Genomic DNA, 20303 nt, shown 5'->3' with positions numbered 1-20303 from the left:
GAACATTCATTAAAGATTCACAATGGATTGACATCATAGGAGTAATTATCGTGTTGGAGAGTGACGGTTTGCTTTATAAACAGGATGATAAAATATTGGCAGCGGTGGGATTTGAACCCACGCCTCCTGAGAGACTGGAGCCTTAATCCAGCGCCTTAGACCGCTCGGCCACGCTACCCATGCTGAAACGACGCCGCAGAGGTAGAATATGTAGCTAATAGAGGGTCAATAAGTACGATTATCATGAATATATTCATTCTCCCCGCGCGCGGACAACGCAATTAAACAGCCAAAGAACACCAGGAGCGCAAGATGGTTCGTATCTATTTGTAAACCATTGCCCTGCTTGCGCCAATACAGATGCAAGCACATGGTTTGCTGGTACAACAAGACATGTGCGTCTGCGGTGCTGGTGCCGCTGGAACTGACTGCGCTCGTGTGGAACACATTTCAAAATAAAATACACCTCCAGTCAGAGAAATGATCGACCCCCGCTGGAAATAAAATTTATAATTTGAGAAAAGTGACTTTTGAAACAAAACTCAACTGCAGTTACCCATGTATATGTCTTAATAACTGTATATCACACCTCTTCAGACGCTACCTGGACTAAAAGACACAAAAACAAATTGTAGCACTTAAATTGTACTTGTAATGCCACTTATCTATAGCAAATTGTAAATTGGATTATTTGATGAAATTGCACTTTCTTGTCTCTTGCTCTTCTGAGTTTGTATCCCTATTGTTGAAAGCACTTATTGTACGTCGCGTTGGATAAAAGCGTGAGACAAATGACATGTAATGTAAAATATCGTGCAAATCATTTAATCCCGTAAATCAATGTATAGGGTATTTATTCATTTCATATTATGGAAATTGCTGTAACTAACGGCCAGTCTCGTCAGCCCTCTGACGGAAGTGCGCTTCCATTTTGCCGTCTTGTGTCGTCTTCGGAAGAACCCTAGCTACTTCCGGTTCCGATCTGCGCCATTTTGATCAAACGGCGAGGAAGAGAAGCAGTTTGGATCAGCGAAATGGATTTTATGGATTTAAATTGAAGTTTAACGTGGATACACAGCTTTCAACTCGACGTGATGGAAAATGGCGCTCTAGGGAAGAGGAATCTTTGCGCCCCGACGACCTAACTGTTGCATCGGTTTGGTCATTCGACGGCGAATTTAGGCATCATTGTTAGCATAGCGCCGTGAGGCAGTAACGTTAGCCGTTAGCTCTGATAGGCAAGTGGTGGTTTCATGTTGTGTTGAGTGGCGAGGTAACGTTAGCTAATTTCGGGGTATAGCATGCTAGCCTTGACATTAGCTAACTAGTTAATTTAGCATTTAAACGGTATTACGATTCCAGAACCAGTTCGTCGGGGTCTATTTGCGGCGACGTGACATTTGTGGACTCCTTGCGGAAGATTTCATACCGTTTTCTGGACTCTTCGTGGAGCTTACTGGGGATTTGTCTCGACGAGTAAGAACTGTGCGAACGAGGCTAACGCTCAAAGACTCATGCTCTGGAAACCCCAGGCCCGCTGTTAGCTACACCGACGAATTGTAGCGCAGAGGCCCGGGCTTTTCCACCAAAGACTTTCCACAAAGGACATGGCCTCATTCACACCCCCGTGATAGATTTATCTTGTGCTGAATGGACTCTCTTGCTTAATCGGACTTTAAAGAACTGGCGAGGCACAAGACGCCGCTCAATGGCGCTCTGGCCTCACGTCTCGATTTTTTTTTATTGGCAATAACAAGGACTGTTTCGCCATTCTACGAGCTGAACCCTTCCCCTACACCCACCTCCTCTTGTCTACAGTGTGTCGGCGAATATAAGGAACGTTTTCACATTAAAGTCACCAGATTTAGCTGTGTTCAGTGTTGACGCTGTTTTTATTTTGTTATACCACGCCTGTGTTTTTTTTTCTTGTGCTTGATTGACTTAAGTGCTTAGACTTGTTAAAATGTCGTGTGTTCACTATAAGTTCTCTTCCAAACTGGACTACAACACTGTCACTTTCGATGGGCTGCATATCACCCTCAACGAGCTTAAAAAGCAGATAATGGGCCGAGAGCGGCTCAAGGCCACAGACTGCGACCTGCAGATCACCAATGCGCAGACTCGAGAAGGTATGTGGTCAGCTGACACGGTGGAAACCGCTCAGCAGCATGTCATCCATTATAATGGTGCTACTTGGAGTTAACTCGTGGACATTTTCGTGTGTTTTAACATTAGGAGTGGTATGTCGTTTCATGCAATAGGTTCAGGCCATATATTGTTGTGCACCCATCCAGGGCAGAAACTAAGGACTCTATAAATCTGCTGTTTTGTCATTCAAGCACCTGTTACATATTTATAAGACATTCGTCAGAAAATATGGAAGCGTATTTGAACACATAATGACATTCCCTATGAGTTTCCACAAAGGACTGCAAAGTACAGAGTCCCCCAAAAATCATCTTTCTACCAATCTGTTATATTAGTCTTTTGCCTCTTAGGCAAAGATAGATCTACATTATGCTTTTCCTTTGCCAGGTTCCTTTTCAAATGACAAGCCACTAATATTGTAATTATTTACAATGTATCAACTACCCAATGTACCACGTCACTATGAAAAAATATGTACTAAAAATTATTTTTATCCATTTATGAGCTTTTTGTTGTTTTTATTGAAATTGTGAGGCTGCAAGCCAAAGTAAACTCTTCCACCCTCTTTTGAGGCTGTCATTTAATTACTTTTTTTTTTTTACTGTGCAGTGTATTTAAGACTATCTATAGAACTGAACTTTACCATTTTCTTTATCTGGGCTTGAGTGACTTTTACATATTCTAGTGAGCAATGTTTTATGCCTTAACTATGATTTGTGTCTCACGTTTTGTAGAATACACCGATGATGAAGTCCACATCCCGAAACACTCGTCTGTGATCGTCCGTCGCACTCCGCTTGGTGGAGTAAAACCTCCTGGCAGGACGTTCATTGTGTAAGTATACCTAAAAGTTATTGCTAGAATCACATTTGAGTGGTGCCGTTGCTATTGCTTTAGAAATCAAGTACCCGTATAGATTTACACTAGATTCCCTGTTTTGTTTTTCAGTAGGGATCAGTCTTTCTATTAATAGTTAGGCTGCAGCAGATCCGGTGTGAATGCAGCCAACTTTACCCGTGATGTGTTTTTGCTCTTGAGTGTTGTCAACAACTGATGGTTTCTTTCTGCTCTTGTTGTTTCCTCAGAGATCGTTCTGACACAGCTGTGGTGGGATCTTCTAGACCCGTATGTAAAACAAACCCAAAATCAACACTCACTCCTCCTCCTCCTCTCACCTCTCTCCCGCTCCCCCTCTTTCTGGCTTTAGTCACCTTTCTTGAGAACATTGTGTCAGTATTGATTGAGTTGTGTGTATCCTCTGTTCACTGTGTGTTGGCTACATTTGTGTTGAGATCTCAACCTGTGTTATTTGATGTCTTTTTGGGAGGGTTTCCTGGAGTCACCACAGTTGAAAATAGTTTTTTGTTCCTCTAAAACACTGGGTTTCTGTTTTGAAATGAGCAGATTAAAGTTTACAATTGCAGAATGAGATGAGGTTAAAATGAGACAGACTAGCCAACTTTGTTTTTTTAATGATCTGAACATGTTGAACTGTTGCCACTTTACAATGAATTGAGAAATCCCGTGATTGTATTTCATATTGAAATGGTATTGTTACCTGCTTCAGGTCAGGAAAATGTATTTTAAAGGGGTTTGTAAAAAAAAATGGTATTTTGTAATGATAATCCATTGTCATTTTATTTTCTGTGAAAATATTCAATTTCTATCTGGTTTAAAAACCCAATGAAGTAAAGTATGGCTTGGACTGATTGTAATTAACTTTGATTACAATTACAAGACTAAAAGCTGTGAGTGGGAGAGACTCGCCATTGTTTTCTGATTGCTTTTGAAAGCTCACCCTGCTAATCTTTAATATACGTAAACTTGTTCAGTAATATTTGCCGATGTCAATTTTTTTTTGTCCTGTTCAATTTCACCATGAAGATGTTCTATTCTACATTGAGTATGGACTGCACATAACCTTCAAACCCCAACGGCTCACAGATTTCATCCTGCTGAGTTAAAAGCTTTGAGTTTATTCAGATTCCTCAGTGTCTTGTCTCACAAAGACGCGGGAACTAGTTCAAATTACATTTTTTACAAGTGTGGTTCGGGTTATTGGTAAGACGCTAGTTTTGATTCTTGAGATGCTGCCCCATGGCCCCTGACTTACATTGCTGTGACATGATCACAAAGTACTTTGACACACTATCCGTAAAGTAAATATCTTGTCATTCTCTGGAGGCCTTCCATGGCTGCTGCAGACACGTATGCTGGTGTAGTGTGTCCTGTAAGCTGTAAGCTGCAGAACCTGTCAATAAAGTTGTCCAGTGGTTCAGTGTCAGAACCACTCGCACCAGATCCCTGTGTGTTCCCTCCACAGAATCCTGCAAAACCCGGCTTTCCTCTGAGCCGTTATCATGAGGGACAACCCAACCTGCCCACTTCTTTATTTACCTGAAGAAAATAGGCAGAGTAGCCATTTTGTTTGTTGCCGTAAAGTAGGATTTATTTTGCTGTCCGTCTGAGATCTATTTCTCTTTTAGTTTATTGGCCCTCGACATCACCCAACTTGCTTTTGCCGTTCACGTTAGATGTGTCTGGGTTTTTTTTTTTTTTGTAGGGAGCACTTTGAAGGAACACTTGACAACTCTTGGTAGTTTCTTCATCAGGCACTTTAAGGAAACATTTTCTACATGCGTCTGATCAGCTCTTTGACACGTTACAGTGTTTGCATTTGTCATTGAAACAGTTTGGCACTTTCCCTGCAAGGTCAACAGTTCACAGAACGCAGGCTTGAACTGGTTTTGATGAAAGCTTCAAACATGTTAGTGCAAATACCTAAATCACTGTGGCCTGGTGAAGGGAAAGCCGCATGCTATAATTGGATGTCAAGTATTTCTTTTGACAAAATTCCCGCAGCAGAAGCTTTAGGCTCTTGACTGACAGATGTGATGGAAGTGTACTTCTAATTGCTGATGGTGCCCAAATAATACCGGTTTAAGCAGATGCTCTTGGACGTGACCCCAGTAATGACTAAAGAACTCAGAAGACACACCAGTCAACGCTTATGTAGTAGGAGTTAAAGCTGTTGTTCTTTGCAAAGTTGTTGAAGTTCTCGGTGGTTTCCCTTCAGTGATTACAGATATCGTCCTTTAGGTTTTGGAAATACTAAATCTTCTAAACTAAACTCACAAGTTTTTATTTTTATATGGGCTGTAATTCCTGGCCATTAAATAGACTTCTTTTTCTACGATAAAAAATTGTTATCTTACCTGATTAGATTCCTATGATTTGGAGAGAGAATATTCTGCGTTATATCATTTAGGTATATAATATTTTTTAACTGTAGGAATGACTTTAGTGTTTTTTAGTTGTGACTCGAAGCGGTCTGTGGAGGGACGAGCGTTGCGTACAAACATAATGACCTATTGATTTACATATTCCTGCATTATTTTATACACTCTGCCCTAAACAAAGACGTCAGTCTCGACGTAGGTGGAGACTGTAAGGGACTGGACACAGATGTGGTGGGGGACTATCTGTGCTCTAATCTTCCACTGTGTGTTTACTAGCTACCATGTTAAAACATTAAATGTCTGTACTCTGATTCTCCTGCAGACGGATTCTTCTCCATCCATGTCGCTCGCCCAACTTGCCAAGGTACTGTTTCTGTCCAGGCTGGCTGCTTCATCAAGATATTGCTGAATTTGAATGAACGTTTCCCTTTACCCTGTGGTGTTGACATCCTCCTTTTTATGTTTTTCTTTCCATTATGTGTTTTAGACTGCTAACCTGGTTGACGCTAATGCATCGGAGGAGGACAAGATTAAAGCCATGATATCTCAGTCCAATCATGAATATGACCCAATGCAGTTAGTACACACACACACTTTGTGTCCTTGTACTTGATTAAAGTCAGACTTTGTTTAGATTCACGAAGCAGTGTATTGGGAAAACCTTTCTCTAGCTGTATATAGGTTAAAGAAATGTGTTGAACTCTCCTAGTTACTCCAAGAAAGCGGTTGGACCTCCACCTGCTCACTATACCTGCTTTCGTTGTGGAAAAGCTGGTCACTACATCCGGCAGTGCCCCTTGCTGATGGTAATTGTTACCCATCATTTGATCTTGAATGTCTGCAATGTTTTTTTTTTTTTTTTTACTACGTTCCATTGTTTTTCAATGTATTTATTAGTTTTCTTTTAACTTTTTAGATCCAGGATAAGAGCGTGGAGGGCACCAAGCCGGTGAGGATCAGTAAGGGCATTCCTCAGAGCTTCATGGTGAAGGCAGAGCCGGGCACCAAAGGAGCCATGTTGACCAGCACTGGAGAATATGCTATACCTGCGATAGATGCGTATGTTTCATCCAACAAATACTAAATGCTCATAGCACATGTTTGTGCGGTATTTGTCTTTTGTGTCCCGAGGTTAACTGCTGTTGCTCTGTTAATACAGTGAGGCATACGCACAAGGAAAGAAGGAGCGCCCTCCGTTTGTTCCACATGACCAGTCATCATCTGAGGACGATACCGACCCGATCCCCGATGAACTCCTGTGTCCCATTTGCAATGACCTGATGACTGATGCCGTGGTTATACCGTGCTGTGGAAACAGTTACTGCGATGATTGTGAGTACTTGTTATCAAGTATTACAAACTGGTAAAAGTACAAAAACAATCAAGGCGTTGCCGATTAAACATGATCTCCTATATGACTGAATGTTTTGGTCCCTGTCACGGTTGAGGGAGGGAAGTTATTGTCATAAGAATTTACATCATCATGAATAAAAGCTTGTTGTTTCTCAAATGAGCTTTTGTGTAATTGAGGGCTGTTTGTTTTCAGGTATTAGGACGGCCTTGTTGGACTCGGAGGAGCACACCTGCTTCACATGCAAACAGTCCGATGTTTCACCCGATAATCTCATCGCCAACAAGTTTCTTCGACAGGTAAACCCCTTCAAATCTATCCGTTTTGTGTCCCTTGTGTCTGAATTTTCTTAAACCAGTATCTCCTCATGCAGGCGGTGAACAACTTTAAGAATGAGACGGGATACACAAAACACGTTCGCAAGCAGCTGCAGAATGCCGCCCCGCCACCGCCTCGCCCTCAGTTGGTCAGGCATTCAAGACAGCAGGACCCCCTGATGGCTCATATCGCTCCCCCTCCCTCCACAAGCGCACCTGCCGCCGCCCCTCAAGTACAGGCCCCGCCCCCAGCTCCTGCAACGGCCCCTACGTCAGTTCTTGCACCTGCACGAGCCCCTTCTCCTGCCCCTGCTGCTACTTCTGCTCCGACCCCTCCTCATGCTGCTGCTGCTGAAGAAGAAGAAGATGATGATTCGCCAGTCGCTGCACCTGCTGCCGACCACCCTTCTCCTATGCACTCCACCAGTCATGGGGAGCCGCCCCCACCGGAGTAAGTTGACTCTGAGAAGAAGTGGTCTTTTGAAACGAAAGGCAGTTTTTAATTGTACGTGTTTGTCTTTTATGTTTTCAGTGAGACAAATCCAGAACCTACTGTGAGACCGGAATCTTCAGGAACCTCAGTAAGTGGATCACACATGAGGTCGCCTTGAACATCTGAGATGAGGCGTTTTCACATTATGATCACACATGCCTGTGTACAATATCTGTGACGTTTGTTTTTCTTGCTGCTTAAATTACAGATTGGTGCTGTAGAAAAAAATGCTTTTTTTCCCTTTTTCTAACAGAACTACCATTTAAATGTCATGGGCCACCCGCCACCTATTAGGCCGCCTCATCCACCAGGTAACAGGCTCAATTTGCACAATATAAAAACATAAGTGAGCTTGAAGCAACGTCATGCTTCAACAAACTCCCTTCCCTGTTAGGTCACCAGTCCCGACCGCACCAGCCTCTCAGGGGGGGAGGCGGCAGACCGTGGGAGAGGTAAGGCCTCTCCGTGGGATCTGATCAATTAAAAGTTTGCTTTCTTAGATGTGAGTCCAACAACGCTCCATGTCCCTCCCTCCCTTGTATCAGGTTTTACAGAGGAAGAGGAGACCACCCCTCCACTCACCTTCACACGGCTCCACCACCTGCACCCCAACCTCCAGTGTACCCGGCTCCGTCCATGTACCCGCCCCCGCCCCAGTCCTATCCCCCCCCGTACACCTCTGGCCTTCTCCCTCCTGTCATGGGTTACCAACCGCAGCCTATGTATGCCACCGGACCACCAGGGCTCAACCCACCCTGGGTTCCCCCTGGTACCCAGCCCCCTCTTATGCCTTTACCCCCCCTCGGTCAGCCCCCCCTCTCTAAGGAAGATTTCTACAGACAGCGGCACCTCCGACAGGACAAGTGAGTTGCCTCCTTTTCATTTAGTTTTTTTGCTGCTCAGCTACTAATTTCTAAAGGGGAAATAAATGCATAAATAATAACTGTGAATTTAATGATATAAGAACAAGTAATCTAAGTGTTTTTGTATCTTCAGTGTCACATCCAAACTGGATGAATTTACTAAAGACTTCCACAAAGAGCTTATGAAGTACAGAAATGCACCAAAGAGACGGAGACCATCGTATTCAAGGTAACGTCATTCAGATTTTATATCCACATTTGATTAAATACGCATAACCCTTAAAGCAACTTGCATAATCGAATCTTTCCTTATGGTCGTGTTTTTATTTCTCTAGATCCCGCTCATTCAGTCGCTCCCCATTCAGCCGCTCCCCTTACTCCCGCTCCAGATCCAGGTCAAGATCCCGTTCTTACTCTTATTCTCCCAGTCGATCCCGCTCACGCTCCCATGGTCGGTCGTATCCCCGCTCCCCTTACTCAAGACGCAATGGCCGCAGCTACGGACGATCGCGCTCCCGCTCCCGTTCCAGGTCTTACGGGTATCGTCGCTCTGGTTCACCACGGTCCCCTCCCCCCTACCGACCAGGGGCCTGGGAGGGACCGGAAGGGGCGGGGCCATACAGGTCGCGGTCTCGCTCGCCTGGCCCCGGTGGCTTCCGGACCCGCAGCCCCGGTGGACGAAAGCCGCCTCCTCGAGAGCTCCCACCGTATGAGCTGAAAGGTCCGAGTCCCGGGGGCAATGAGCGCTGGGAACGAGAACGCTATCGGCAGTGGGAGAAGGAGTATGCAGATTGGTACAACCAGTACTACAAAGACTACGACAACCCGCATACCTCAATGCATCACAGAGGTCGCGCCAGCAGAGACAGGGAGAGGGACAGAATGTCCCCGTTATCAAGAAACTACTCCCCCCAGGGGAGAGGAAGACGAGGAAGAGAAGAGCGAGGGCCTCCCCCTAACCATCCACCATCCTCTTCCTCATCAGCGGCTAAGTCCAGCGCTAAAGTCCTCAAGCCAAAGAAAGTAAAAAAGAGAAGAACTGGGGACGAATCAGAGGGATCGCATCAGTCCGTTGACCGAGGAGATGCGACTCCCGTCAGAGACGAACCGATGGACGAAATCCCATCACTCGTCATAACGTCTCCCATGTCCTCAAAGGCTTCAGCTGGAGCCGCAACCTCTAAAGCTCCAGCTTCTAAAAGCACCGCTACGCCTGTTAAACCCTCCACCAAGTCGACATCAAAGACTCCGTCCGATCGGACAAAGAAAGACAAAGGCCAGAAGGTAAAAGCTAAAGTGAAGCCGGAGAGCGTGAAGGGAAAGAGTGAAAAGGGGAAGAAAAGGCCCGGAGAAGATGTGGTGGCCAAAAAAGACTCCTCCTCCCCCTCCTCTGGCACAAAACCGCTAAAGACCATTAAAACCAAACCAGAAGACCCTCCCAACTCCATCCCTAAAAAGGAAAAGGCTAAAAGCGCTGCAGTGAGGCCGGGCCTGCTTAAGACCCCTCCTCTGTCCTGCCAGAGCCTGCCGCTGCATCACTCCTCTCTTCACGACGGCCCTCGATCCGGCCACGACATGCGGGGGAGAAGAGACCTTCCTCAGGGTGGTGGGCTCCTCCCTACCCCTCATCAACACGGGCTGCAGCTCCTCCACAGGCCTCCCTCCCCCGACAGTCGGAGGAGGATGGGAGAGGAGGGCCGCTCTTTACTCGGACCCCCTCCCGGCAAGCTGAGGAGAATAGACGGTCTGGTGGTTGGATGTGACGTCCTCTCCCACTCTCACATGTCTCATCAGCCCCCGCTGCACAGACTGCCACCCTCCTCTGACAGGCCGGGTCTCCTTCCCATTCCCGGGAGCCGTGATATGGGCCGAGGAGACCCGGACCGAGGATCCATCAGACCTCTAATGGACCTTCAGGTGGGTCTGATGCTTGTGTAGTCCTCAAACACTGGGATAAAATACTCATCTGTGGAGTTACAGAAGATACTTACAGATGTAATTAGTCATTACAAGTCAGTCAGTATTTCAGTCAGTCAGTATTCTTGTATTTACATATAATAAAGCTGCAGAAAATCCTCATTAGAGCTAAAACAATGAGTCAATCAAATCAATGATTGGTTTTAATATTTGCTGATTGTTTTAGTTTAATGTGGAATGTTTGGGCTCCTGCTCAGACAAAAACATGTTTTTGTTTTTTTATTTGTGAACAAGTTAATTGATTAAGAAAATGGTTACTTGTAGCCCTAATTAATGTTTGTACTTATTTTACCAACTAATTGCATAACGTTGTATAAAATGGAAATCAGAAATGTCCTTTACATCAATTTCTAAATAGCTTTTTCTTGTGCATAACCCCAAAACTTGCTGCTGTTGATAATCATAAAAATGCTCATGAATGTGTTGAGTCGCTCCAAATGAACCCTTTGTGACCGTTATGTGCTTTTGTCCACATTCAGGTGAAGCCACTGACCCAGAGGAGGATCAAGTTGAACAGAGACTTGGGCAGGAAGAGCAGCACAGAGACTCCTGCAGACAGGGCGCCCTCTGCTTCCGAGAAGACGACCTCCACCTCAGACCGATCGGCCTCTGCTACCCTCTCCGAAGGGGACCGGCCCGTCAGCACGGCGGACGGGGCTCTCAGAAAGGAGCGGTCGGCATCTGCAGAGAGGGGAGTCGGGAGAGACCGACCAGGAAGTGCTGGAGAGAGGCCGCAGGGTTCAGACCGGGAGCAGAGTAGAAGCTCGGGACTGGACAGAGAGCGGGACCGAGCCTCAGGGTCAGACCGAGGCTTGATGTCTGACCGGGACAGAGACAGGGAACGGGACAGGGACAGGGATCGGGAACGAGACCGGGACCGGGACAGGGACAGGGTCTCCAGCTCCCAGAAAATAGCAGTTACAGTAGAGAGGGACCTCGAAGGAGAGAGGTCGACGAGGGCCGAGCGAAAGAGCTCCAGCGCGGGAGGGAGGTCCGTCTCTCTGGATAAAATGACCATCGCCGAGAAGTCGTCGGCCTGTAAGAGCTCGACGGACGCTCCGGAGAAGCCAAGCGCCTCGTCTAAGGAGAGGGGCGACGGGTCCGAGCGATCGGCTAAATCCGACAGGTGTGTTACATGCGCCTTGCCGTTGGTTTAAACCACCGTCCATGTCCCCGCGTGATGTGTCCTGTAAACACATTTGTTAATACGTGTAATTATATCCTCTTCCCTTTTCCCAGGAGTGCGTCCAAGGACAAAACCGAGCGGAGTGTCCCCTCAGGAGAGAAGCCAGCTGCCGCCCACAGAGAAGGTAATTTGAATTGCGGTCTGTGTGCACGCGCGTGTGAAGAGATGATGACTGAGATTGTGTCTTGTGCCAGCTAATTAAGGGTTGAATAAAAGCAGCTTTCTTTCCTTCTCCTCCAGCAGTGAAAGATGCGGAGGAGCCTAATGTGAAGAGCAAACCCAGGATCAGCAGAAAGGCCCCGACGAGCTCCTCTAGGTGAGTCTCTTGTGCCTCTTTTACGTAGTCAATTACTTATATTCATTCTAATGTGTTGTGCGTTTTGTTCATATTGGGATTTTCTCCAATGAATGTGAAAAAGCTAGTTGGCTCATTTAATAGCATTAAAGGATCAAAAGGATGCGTAAATAACTACATATTAATGGCAAGTTTCTGTGTCTTTGCAATGAAAGCCAATGAATGACACACGTCAGTCTTGAGCTCTTGAAAAAAGTTTTGTCTGTTGACTTATAATGAATCCGCAACGATAACGCTTTTCTGTTGAATATCTTTGTAGTCGCTTAAATAGCTTTTGTTCACAAGCACTTTAGAGACCGTACCTGGGATTTAAGTGATGTTTTGACATTTATATTGACCAAATCATCACTCAAATTGATCATTGTATAATGAAAAAACTCATTACTTGTATCCCTGTGAAGTGTTTTTGTCTACTCAGCCGGGACCTAATTGATTACTGTTTAAAGGATTGCTTTTACGTCTTCAGGTCACGTTCCTCAATTACCCTTAAGGGGAACTCATCCGTTTTTACACATCAAATGTATGTAAAAAGCCGTTTCTAAAGCTATTTGTGGCTCCAAAGGGAGTCGCACAGAGCCAAATACATTACCTCAGGGGTTGTTACGTGAGCCTGCGTCAATTGGAGACCAAGTTTGGAAATGGATATAAATCTGGGTTTAGCTAAGATGTGAGCGTACCAGACTCCTATAGCCCTGTTCTCCACTGGAGGCGAGTGCCTCGAGGCTGCAGGAGCCTGCTAGCAGAACACCAACATGTCTGACGCAGGCAGCGTGTGGAGAATGCATTGAATGAAAGAAGCTGATCTTTCTGGTTCTGCTGCATCAACACTGATGATTATCTGCATCCGTTGCATCAGAATTATGAACGTTTTCTCCTCCCACACTAGGTCCACTCAAGAAACAAAGCGAGACTCTGATAAGGATCCGAAGAGCGCTTCCTCCAAACCTGCAGAGCAGCCTCCTTCCAGCCCTGTGAAGAGCCGTGGCCGCAGCCCGAGCATCAGCCCGGTGCCCGTCGCCCACAGCGAGGAGCCGCTCATTCAGCCTCCTCCTCGCTCCAAGTGGGAAAGGGAGGACGATGAAGAAGGCCTGGAAAACGGCCCCAGTGCCCCCAAGGAGCCCTCCCCCGTGCCACAGAGGAGCCGAGGCAGAGAAGGGCAGGCCGAGGCACCTAAACCGGTTAGGAGTGAAGGCCGGGAGGCATCGCGGGAGGAGAGACGAGCGCCGGCGAGAGAAGAGAGGAAAGGGAGAGCGCCGAGGGAGGAGAGCCGAGGCGCCAGGACGGCACAGACGAGTTCCGACAAACCAACCAAAACAAAACTTGTTAGGGAAGAGGGGAGGGGAGGGCGAGAGGAAGGGAGAGCTGCAGCCAGAGAGGAGGGCCGAGGTGGAGGGAGAGACGAGGTGCGAGGGGGCCCAGGGAAGGAGGAGAGAGCTGCAGAAGGCCGAGGAGGAGGACGAGAGGAGAGCCGCGGCCTGGAGCCCCGGAGGCAGCGATTGTGCTCCGACCTCGGCCTCGCGACGGACGAAGCGGCCTTTGTGCCCGACTACAGCGAGGGCGAAGGCTCGGAGACGGAGAGAGGGAGGAGCGGCAGCGCCAGTCTGTCCGCCAGCCAACCCTCCAGCCCCACCCAGAGCAACCACAGCAGCTCGGCAGCCGCCGCCACCGCCGGCGGCGTGGTGGACAAGAAGAAGAAGAAACATAAGAAACATAAGAAACACAAAAAGCACAAGAAGCACGGCGTGCATGCCAAGGAGGCAGACCACAAGGAGAACAAGCACAAACACAAGAAGAAGAAACACAAAAAGAGTAAAGACAAAGATGTGGAGGAAGAGGAGAGGCTGGAGAAAGCCGAGGAAGGGGCTCCGCACTAACGCTGAGGGTGGGCGGGCGTCGGCCTGTTGTTAATAAAGAGATAATGATGTATTCTAGAAATATGGACTAACACTGGCGCGCTGCTCCGGACGAAAACGAGTCGCCGGACGGCTGTTCACTTCACGTCATCGCGAGCCAGACTTAGTTGTGCCTGGATTGGCATTATGGCCGCTGCTGAGGCTTCTTTAATGTTCAATGTGAGCCTTTCCTCTTGAGACTTTGGGTCAGAGAAAGCTCTGAATCGGCGGGGATCGACCTCTCGCTCCGGGCTGAAAGGACTTAACAATGATAAGGGATCCGCAGCAGTGGGTCTAAATGAACACTGTACTCAGGGATGTGATTGCTTCTTTGTAGAGGAGGAATTGCTGTTTCTGTCTGATTCATTTGTAAATAGAAATTAGCCGTTGCTTCACATAATAATTTTCCCTCTTTGTTTTGCTCACATCCCTGTGTGCTGTTCAAGGCTTAGATGCAGAATAACCTTCATTGCAGGGTTGTTCTTTTTTTTTTTTTTTTTTAAGGACAGAGTTGGTGGGTTTGCATGTTTTAGTACATTAAGTAGAAATCAGTAGTGCTTTCTGCTATTTCCAACATTGATCATTACTGGGTAGCAATTGGTTTCAGTCACGTCATTAGTTGTTATGATGAAATATGAAATAACGGTAACAAATTATTCTCTGCCATTTTTCCAAGGTGATTTACTCATCAAACTAAATTTGAAATACAGTAGTTGTCCTTGGAAACTGTTCGTTCTATTGTTGATCAATGTGATAAAGCCGACACAATCACCAGTTTTGTGTTTATTTTTCAGTTAAATTAAATCCGTATGTATCCATTCTACACTGGATTGTATAAATCTAGGCTGTGTTGATTAATGTCAAATCAGTCGGCATGTTTTTGTTCCAGCGGTGCAGTAGGTGTCAGCACGTCGTCGGAGTGAGTAAATGTGTGTATGTGTGCGTTTGTGTGCGAGAGAGGGAAATGTAACAGAATTGGAGAACTGGTGTTCTTACAAATATGTTGAGTTTTTTTTTTTTTTAATTAAATGCTTTGACCTCATGAAAATGTCTTGAGTTATATTTTCTCAACAATTGCACTCCAGAGAAAATGACCTGCAAATGAGGGTTGATGGCCCTTAGTTATATTAAATCGACAAAGCGTGGACTGTTAAGAGCAACACATGAACATTAGAAATGTTGACGCTAACACACACACACACACACCACATTGATTTTTATAACCAAATATGTAAAAGGGGTATTTAATATGTTGAGAAATCCCCTCGCTACGCCGTCACAGGAGGATCCCTCCCCGGGATGGACAGACGACGATGGATGTGTGTGCAGAATGAACAATGTAAAAGATGTACAATACATTAAATTCCTACAACCGAAATGATTCAAATAATTGGGAGTAGTAAGCCGGGTGTACGGCAGGACCACTGCAGGGACGACCGCCATCAGATAGAACCGCCGTCCACAGAAGCCTTTTAGCTTGTTTACTTAGAAAACAATACTTGTGCTCCTTGACACGTGTTATTTAATTGGTTATGCCGTCGATGGTGTGTAAATTAATGATATTTCTCATTCTCTCAAGTGTTTTTGTTCCCACCATCGAATGTGTAAGCACATGTTTACTGACACACATACTTTCTAATGAACTATAATACTGTATAGATGATGCTTATAGTGGTCAAATGTCTCTTGGACGCTTGGGACTAATGAACCAGAGCGATGGGGCTCTTGACACATCTTGATTATTCATACACTCGACTGTAGTGAAGAAGTCATACTTTGCTACAATAGATAATGTATCATAAGTTAGTTTGTCTGCTCACTTAAGTGAAATGTCTTCATGAAGCATTCTAAATGTATTATTAACTGGTTTTCCCCCCATGGAAGGGATTTTCTTTTTTGGGGGAGTTTTTCCTGTGCCGATGTGAGGGTTTCGGGACAGGATGTTGCATGTGTCGACTGTAAAGCCCTCTGAGGCAGATTTTGTCATTTGCGATTTTGGGCTATACAAAATAAAATGAGTTGAATTTAATAAGTGGCCTCATGATGAACTATGTGTGTGTGGTCTTTGTGGAAAGTGTTCTCGATAGCAGCAACATTAACTTAAAATCCCACACACCCTTTCTTTTTACTAGTGATATTTGTGAAAATAAAATAGCGCACATAAAGGTGGTAAAAGAACATATATACGATACAAACATATTCAGAAGGAACTGGATTACTCACAGAGGATAAAATGTCCTCAAAAGCGGATCCTCAGACCCACCGGTGAGTCTCGGGCTCTTTGGCAGCTCATTCGTTTACCGACATGAATAATTAAATCAAAAAGCTCCCACGGGGAAACGAGTGCGGTGAGGCGCACTGACCACCGTGTGGCGCAGTGAGTCCTGAGACTTTAATCACGGGAGGGGAACGGATTAGTAGTAAAAGGTCTCCTCTCATATACCTCAGCTGCAAAATATAACCCCACATGTGCACACAGCCACACGCTTCATTGTGCTCGTATGTATGTGTGTGCATGTTGCAAGTGCATGTACCTAGAGAGCAGCGTTGATATGTTCCCCTAAACAGCAGCTCGTACACGCATGCTCTGCTTCATGCATGCATTTTGTGTGTTTGTGTGGATGTACTGCGTATATATATATATGTGTAGGGTCAGCCTTAATGGATTCAGAGTTCAGTGAGACCATTACAGAAGATTAGTATACTTTGTGTTTTAACAGATTATCATCATCACAACACTTTATTCCTGTAATCTACTTTCTAGCACGGTTGACTATGCATCTGTGTACGTCCACACACACACACACACACACACACACACACACACACACACACACACACACACACACACGCACAGAGGTGTGTGTGCTTGTGTGCACCCATTCTCCGCCTGTCTGTCTGTCTGCTTATGTTTTGCCTTACAAGCGGGACATCATTTCCTGTCGTTGGGGCCAAAGGTTGCTAAGCAACTTCACTCCTGCCGAATGTCAGAAAAGGTGCTCCTCCGCGTCACAACAAAACTCTCTTGGCTTTCTTATCCTGTCATAGATGTGTGTGCATGATCGCCCATGCATTTGTGTGGACCACGATGCATTTATGCTTTGCAAACACGACACAGAGGAGGCGCGCGAGAGAGAGAGAGAGACAGCGAGAGGAGATTGTGTCCTGTGATTTCCATAAATGATGTTAAAAAAAAAAAAAGAACGCGAGTGAAATCCAGTTGTTCTTTCTAAAATACAGTAAAACATCTGAAGACCTAAATAATTCAACTGTGTAGATGAACATTCAGGTGTGTGTGTGTGTGTGTGACACCAGGTCAAACAGAGAAGTAGTCTCATGAGTTTCTGCACGTGTGTACAGTGTTCCAGCCTGGCAGCGTGACGTGCCCTCGAGTGGTTGCCATGGCAATTTCAATGATTGATCGGGATTATTGATCTGTGATTTAATTTGTGTCCCCGTGAATTCGGTCGGGACGATGCCCGGGAATAAAACACGTCCCTGCATACGATGTTATGCGATGGTCACCATGGAAACACACCCAAGGGGCGCCTACCACACGGCGATAATAATGTTTGGCCTAGATACCCATCCTCAGCCGATAACAGAGGGAAGGTATCCCTGCCCGTGTGCGTAAGTGCGAGTGCATTTCAGGGACTAATGTGAACCATCATGTGGACACACAACACCGCGATGAAGGAGTGAAAAATGCATGAAAGGATTCTGCGGAGCAGAAAGAGTCTTGCATGAGTTACAGGAGACAGTAAGTGGGAGAAGGATGAGGCGAGCTGGAAGGAGAAGGGAAAGCCAACACACAGCCGTGAGACCCAGTAACAACCGATTACTGCCAGCACACACACACACACACACACACACACACACACACACACACACAGAGGCATCCAGCAATGCTCATCAGACGTTAGCCGTAGAGGTCTTGTGTGTGTTTTTTTGTGGCTCAATGTGTCCTAGATTCTTTAACTCTGTTGTTGAGACACGCTAAATGTTTGACGCGCGCCGCTGCTCCGACAGATCTGAGAGCTGCGAGGAGCCTTGTCGGGGGTGGGCGTTAATTGGGTATTGCCTGGTGTTTCCCTGCTCTGAGTGAAAATCTCATGCTGTTTTCCAGCCACGCGAGTTGGTGGATCCAGACAGCCTGCGAGCGCACCGCTTTGCGTCAGTCAGAGCGGGATATCTCCACGGCTTGGCGTTCGACGTGCAGGTGAATTCAGGCCATCATCTGACTTTATGTCTGGAGACAAGATGATGATGTTCATTTCGAAAAACAAAAAAACAAACACATGTTGAAGTTTCATCTTGTCTCAGCCACCGCAGACGACACACATTACACCTTTGACCGTTGTTCCCAGGATACGGCCTAAAAACCTTGAGCCACCTGCCACGTGGCAGCAGCTGGAATGATGTGTGAAGAGTTGGGGTGGTGTCATAATCCTCCTGGGTTGCCTTTTTGGTCTGATTCTTTTCCGATGGACTAGCCGGTCCTGGTTCAACTCGTCCCTGGAGACAAAGACATGAGGCGGGAGAGCGTAATGTGTTCGCTGCCATTGAGGCTCCGCAGCATCCCGAGGAGAGAGGAAGAAACTTTTATCCAGCCGGCTCAAAGGTGACTTGTCACTGTCAATAATTGTCGACAGGTATTTAAAGTAATTTACCTGCTGAAATTCTTGCCTTTTTATAAAAACAAAGGCTGTGCTTCCCACTCCCGTCCCTCACCTGCCAACGTTCGTATACGGCCTAAAAATAGCAAAGTAGTTTGTCTATTTTTAATGCCTCCGCATTTGTTCAATGAGCGTTATAGCCCCTCAGAGCTGCTGCCTTGGGACCCCCGATGAGTGTAAGCATCGAACGGAACGCCACCAGAAAGTGATGTGGAAGCCGTGTGTAGATATTAAACAATCGGCAGGAGGACATTTACGACTTTGCTCCCTGGAAGCTGTTTGCTTAGACCTACTGGACTGCAGCTCTAATATCAGAACCCAAAGTGGGATCCGGGGACCGCCAGCGGGCCTTCATGGAATCGGACTGAGCTCCCAGGAAAATGAGAAGGTAGAATATTCTACCTTTTTCACCCTCCTCACTCTCATCTAGAATGTAACAGCCTCGTCTTTGATGGGGGGGGGGGGGGGGGGTAATGCGAAAAACTTTGATTTAAAATGTTCTTTGACAGGTGGATGCACATTTTGTACTTGAGTGAAGCAGCCGCCTTACCTACTCTTCACAGAGGGGTCATTGGGGTCAATTTATTATACCTGAAATATCATACAGTGTTATAGATTAAACAATATATAACATTTAAAGTATTGATACCTGAGGATCTTGATATCATTTCCACTATTATTACATGAATGCTAATGTAGAGTGAAGTTATTCATCGTTCTCCTGATGTTGTGGCTGTGTCGTAGCTCTGCTCCACCTTTGGGTGTAGTGAATCCTCCTCCCTGCTGAGTGACCAGCACCATCGTGGCTGGTGAGACAACCGGCGTGCAGAGACAGACACTCGGAGGGATATTGGATGCGGGGGGGGGGGGGGGGGGGGGGGGGGGGGGACTTTGAGGCGGAGGAGAGCGGACAAGTCACATGCTGTGACTCGCTCCGTCAGTGTCAAGTTATCTAGGATTGAGAATAAAGCTCTTCGGCCAGAACCTTCAAAATAAAACGGTTATCGTTTTCAGTCATTATTTGTATAATTCACTCAGACATGAGCACAACAAGTCAGCATGACAATTAATTCATGTCAAGTCCCTGACGCGTAGAAGGTGAACATTTGCCGTTTTCATTAATGCACGTTACATCTCACCAATATTCACTTTAGCACAGTCGAGCAGCTGCTTATTCAAAGATTTTTGTTGTCAATTACACACGCCCTGTGTATTTAAATTCTTGTGCTTGCCTTTTCTGGAAAGCCGACCAATTTTAAAATTAAAATAAAAAATACCAACATTAATTTACATAAATGTACATGAAATAAAAATAAAAATGAGGTAAGGCTAAGGCAGAAATGAGGTAAGGGGAAAAGTGCAAAACTGAGCAGGTTGTAAAAGAAAAACTTAAATTAAATTAAATGTGTGCAATATAAATTAACAGTACAGTAACAGCAAGTGAAATTCTAGCAAGCTAATGTGCAGACCAGTTGTGTCTTATCATCTGGTTGCCAAGTGCTCTGCTCCTAACGGGTTAGTTTCTAGTTTATACAAAGAAAAGAAAACCCTCAAGAACCGATTCATGGTGCGCTATTCCAGGTGTAATAACTCACCTGTAACAGCTCGATATTTGTATCAAACTCAACCTAGGTGCCCACGATATATTTCTTTATAAATGATGAAACCATCGATATTTCGGGCGACCGCGTGGCTTCCGCGACTGGCCCGTCTTATTTTGAAGGAGTCTCCGGTGCGCCTCTCTCCGGCGGGCTTGACGCGCCTCTCCCTCCCCGGTGCGCCTGAACTCCGGCACCTGAACGCCGC

At 46.0% G+C, this 20303-nt stretch overlaps 1 protein-coding gene and 1 non-coding gene across 3 annotated transcripts; one reads left to right on the top strand and one right to left on the bottom strand.

The window, feature by feature from the left end:
- Nucleotides 1–96: 96 nt before the first annotated feature.
- On the bottom strand, nt 97–178 carry trnal-aag (transfer RNA leucine (anticodon AAG)). Its single transcript has one exon. It is a non-coding gene; the product is annotated as a tRNA-Leu (tRNA).
- A 734-nt stretch (nt 179–912) lies between these two features.
- On the top strand, nt 913–14869 carry LOC120825735 (uncharacterized). 2 transcript variants are annotated; one of them, XM_040187533.2, is made up of 20 exons: nt 913–2129; nt 2883–2982; nt 3234–3273; nt 5710–5751; nt 5875–5963; nt 6097–6193; nt 6304–6446; nt 6547–6719; nt 6934–7037; nt 7112–7506; nt 7588–7636; nt 7802–7859; nt 7943–8000; nt 8094–8411; nt 8545–8640; nt 8747–10328; nt 10868–11514; nt 11628–11698; nt 11815–11890; nt 12816–14869. In XM_040187533.2, the coding sequence occupies exons 1-20, from the start codon at nt 1964–1966 to the stop codon at nt 13801–13803; spliced, it is 5292 nt and encodes a 1763-aa protein (XP_040043467.2). In that variant the 5' UTR covers nt 913–1963; the 3' UTR covers nt 13804–14869. The 2 variants fall into 2 exon arrangements, with proteins under 2 accessions (XP_040043467.2, XP_040043468.2); XM_040187534.2 differs by having other exon boundaries at nt 963–2129; nt 11818–11890.
- Nucleotides 14870–20303: the final 5434 nt, after the last annotated feature.

The sequence above is a fragment of the Gasterosteus aculeatus genome, chromosome 9, assembly GCF_964276395.1.
Source record: "Gasterosteus aculeatus chromosome 9, fGasAcu3.hap1.1, whole genome shotgun sequence".
NCBI classification, from domain to species: domain Eukaryota; kingdom Metazoa; phylum Chordata; class Actinopteri; order Perciformes; family Gasterosteidae; genus Gasterosteus; species Gasterosteus aculeatus.
This window is presented reverse-complemented; position numbering and strand designations above follow the sequence as displayed.

Coding starts and splice junctions, on each gene's coding strand:
- LOC120825735 (XM_040187533.2), top strand. CDS start 1,964: ATGTCGTGTGTTCACTATAAGTTCTCTTCCAAACTGGACTACAACACT. Junction 7,507..7,587: donor GGGGAGCCGCCCCCACCGGA/GTAAGTTGACTC, acceptor TTATGTTTTCAG/TGAGACAAATCCAGAACCTA. Junction 8,001..8,093: donor GGCGGCAGACCGTGGGAGAG/GTAAGGCCTCTC, acceptor CCCTTGTATCAG/GTTTTACAGAGGAAGAGGAG.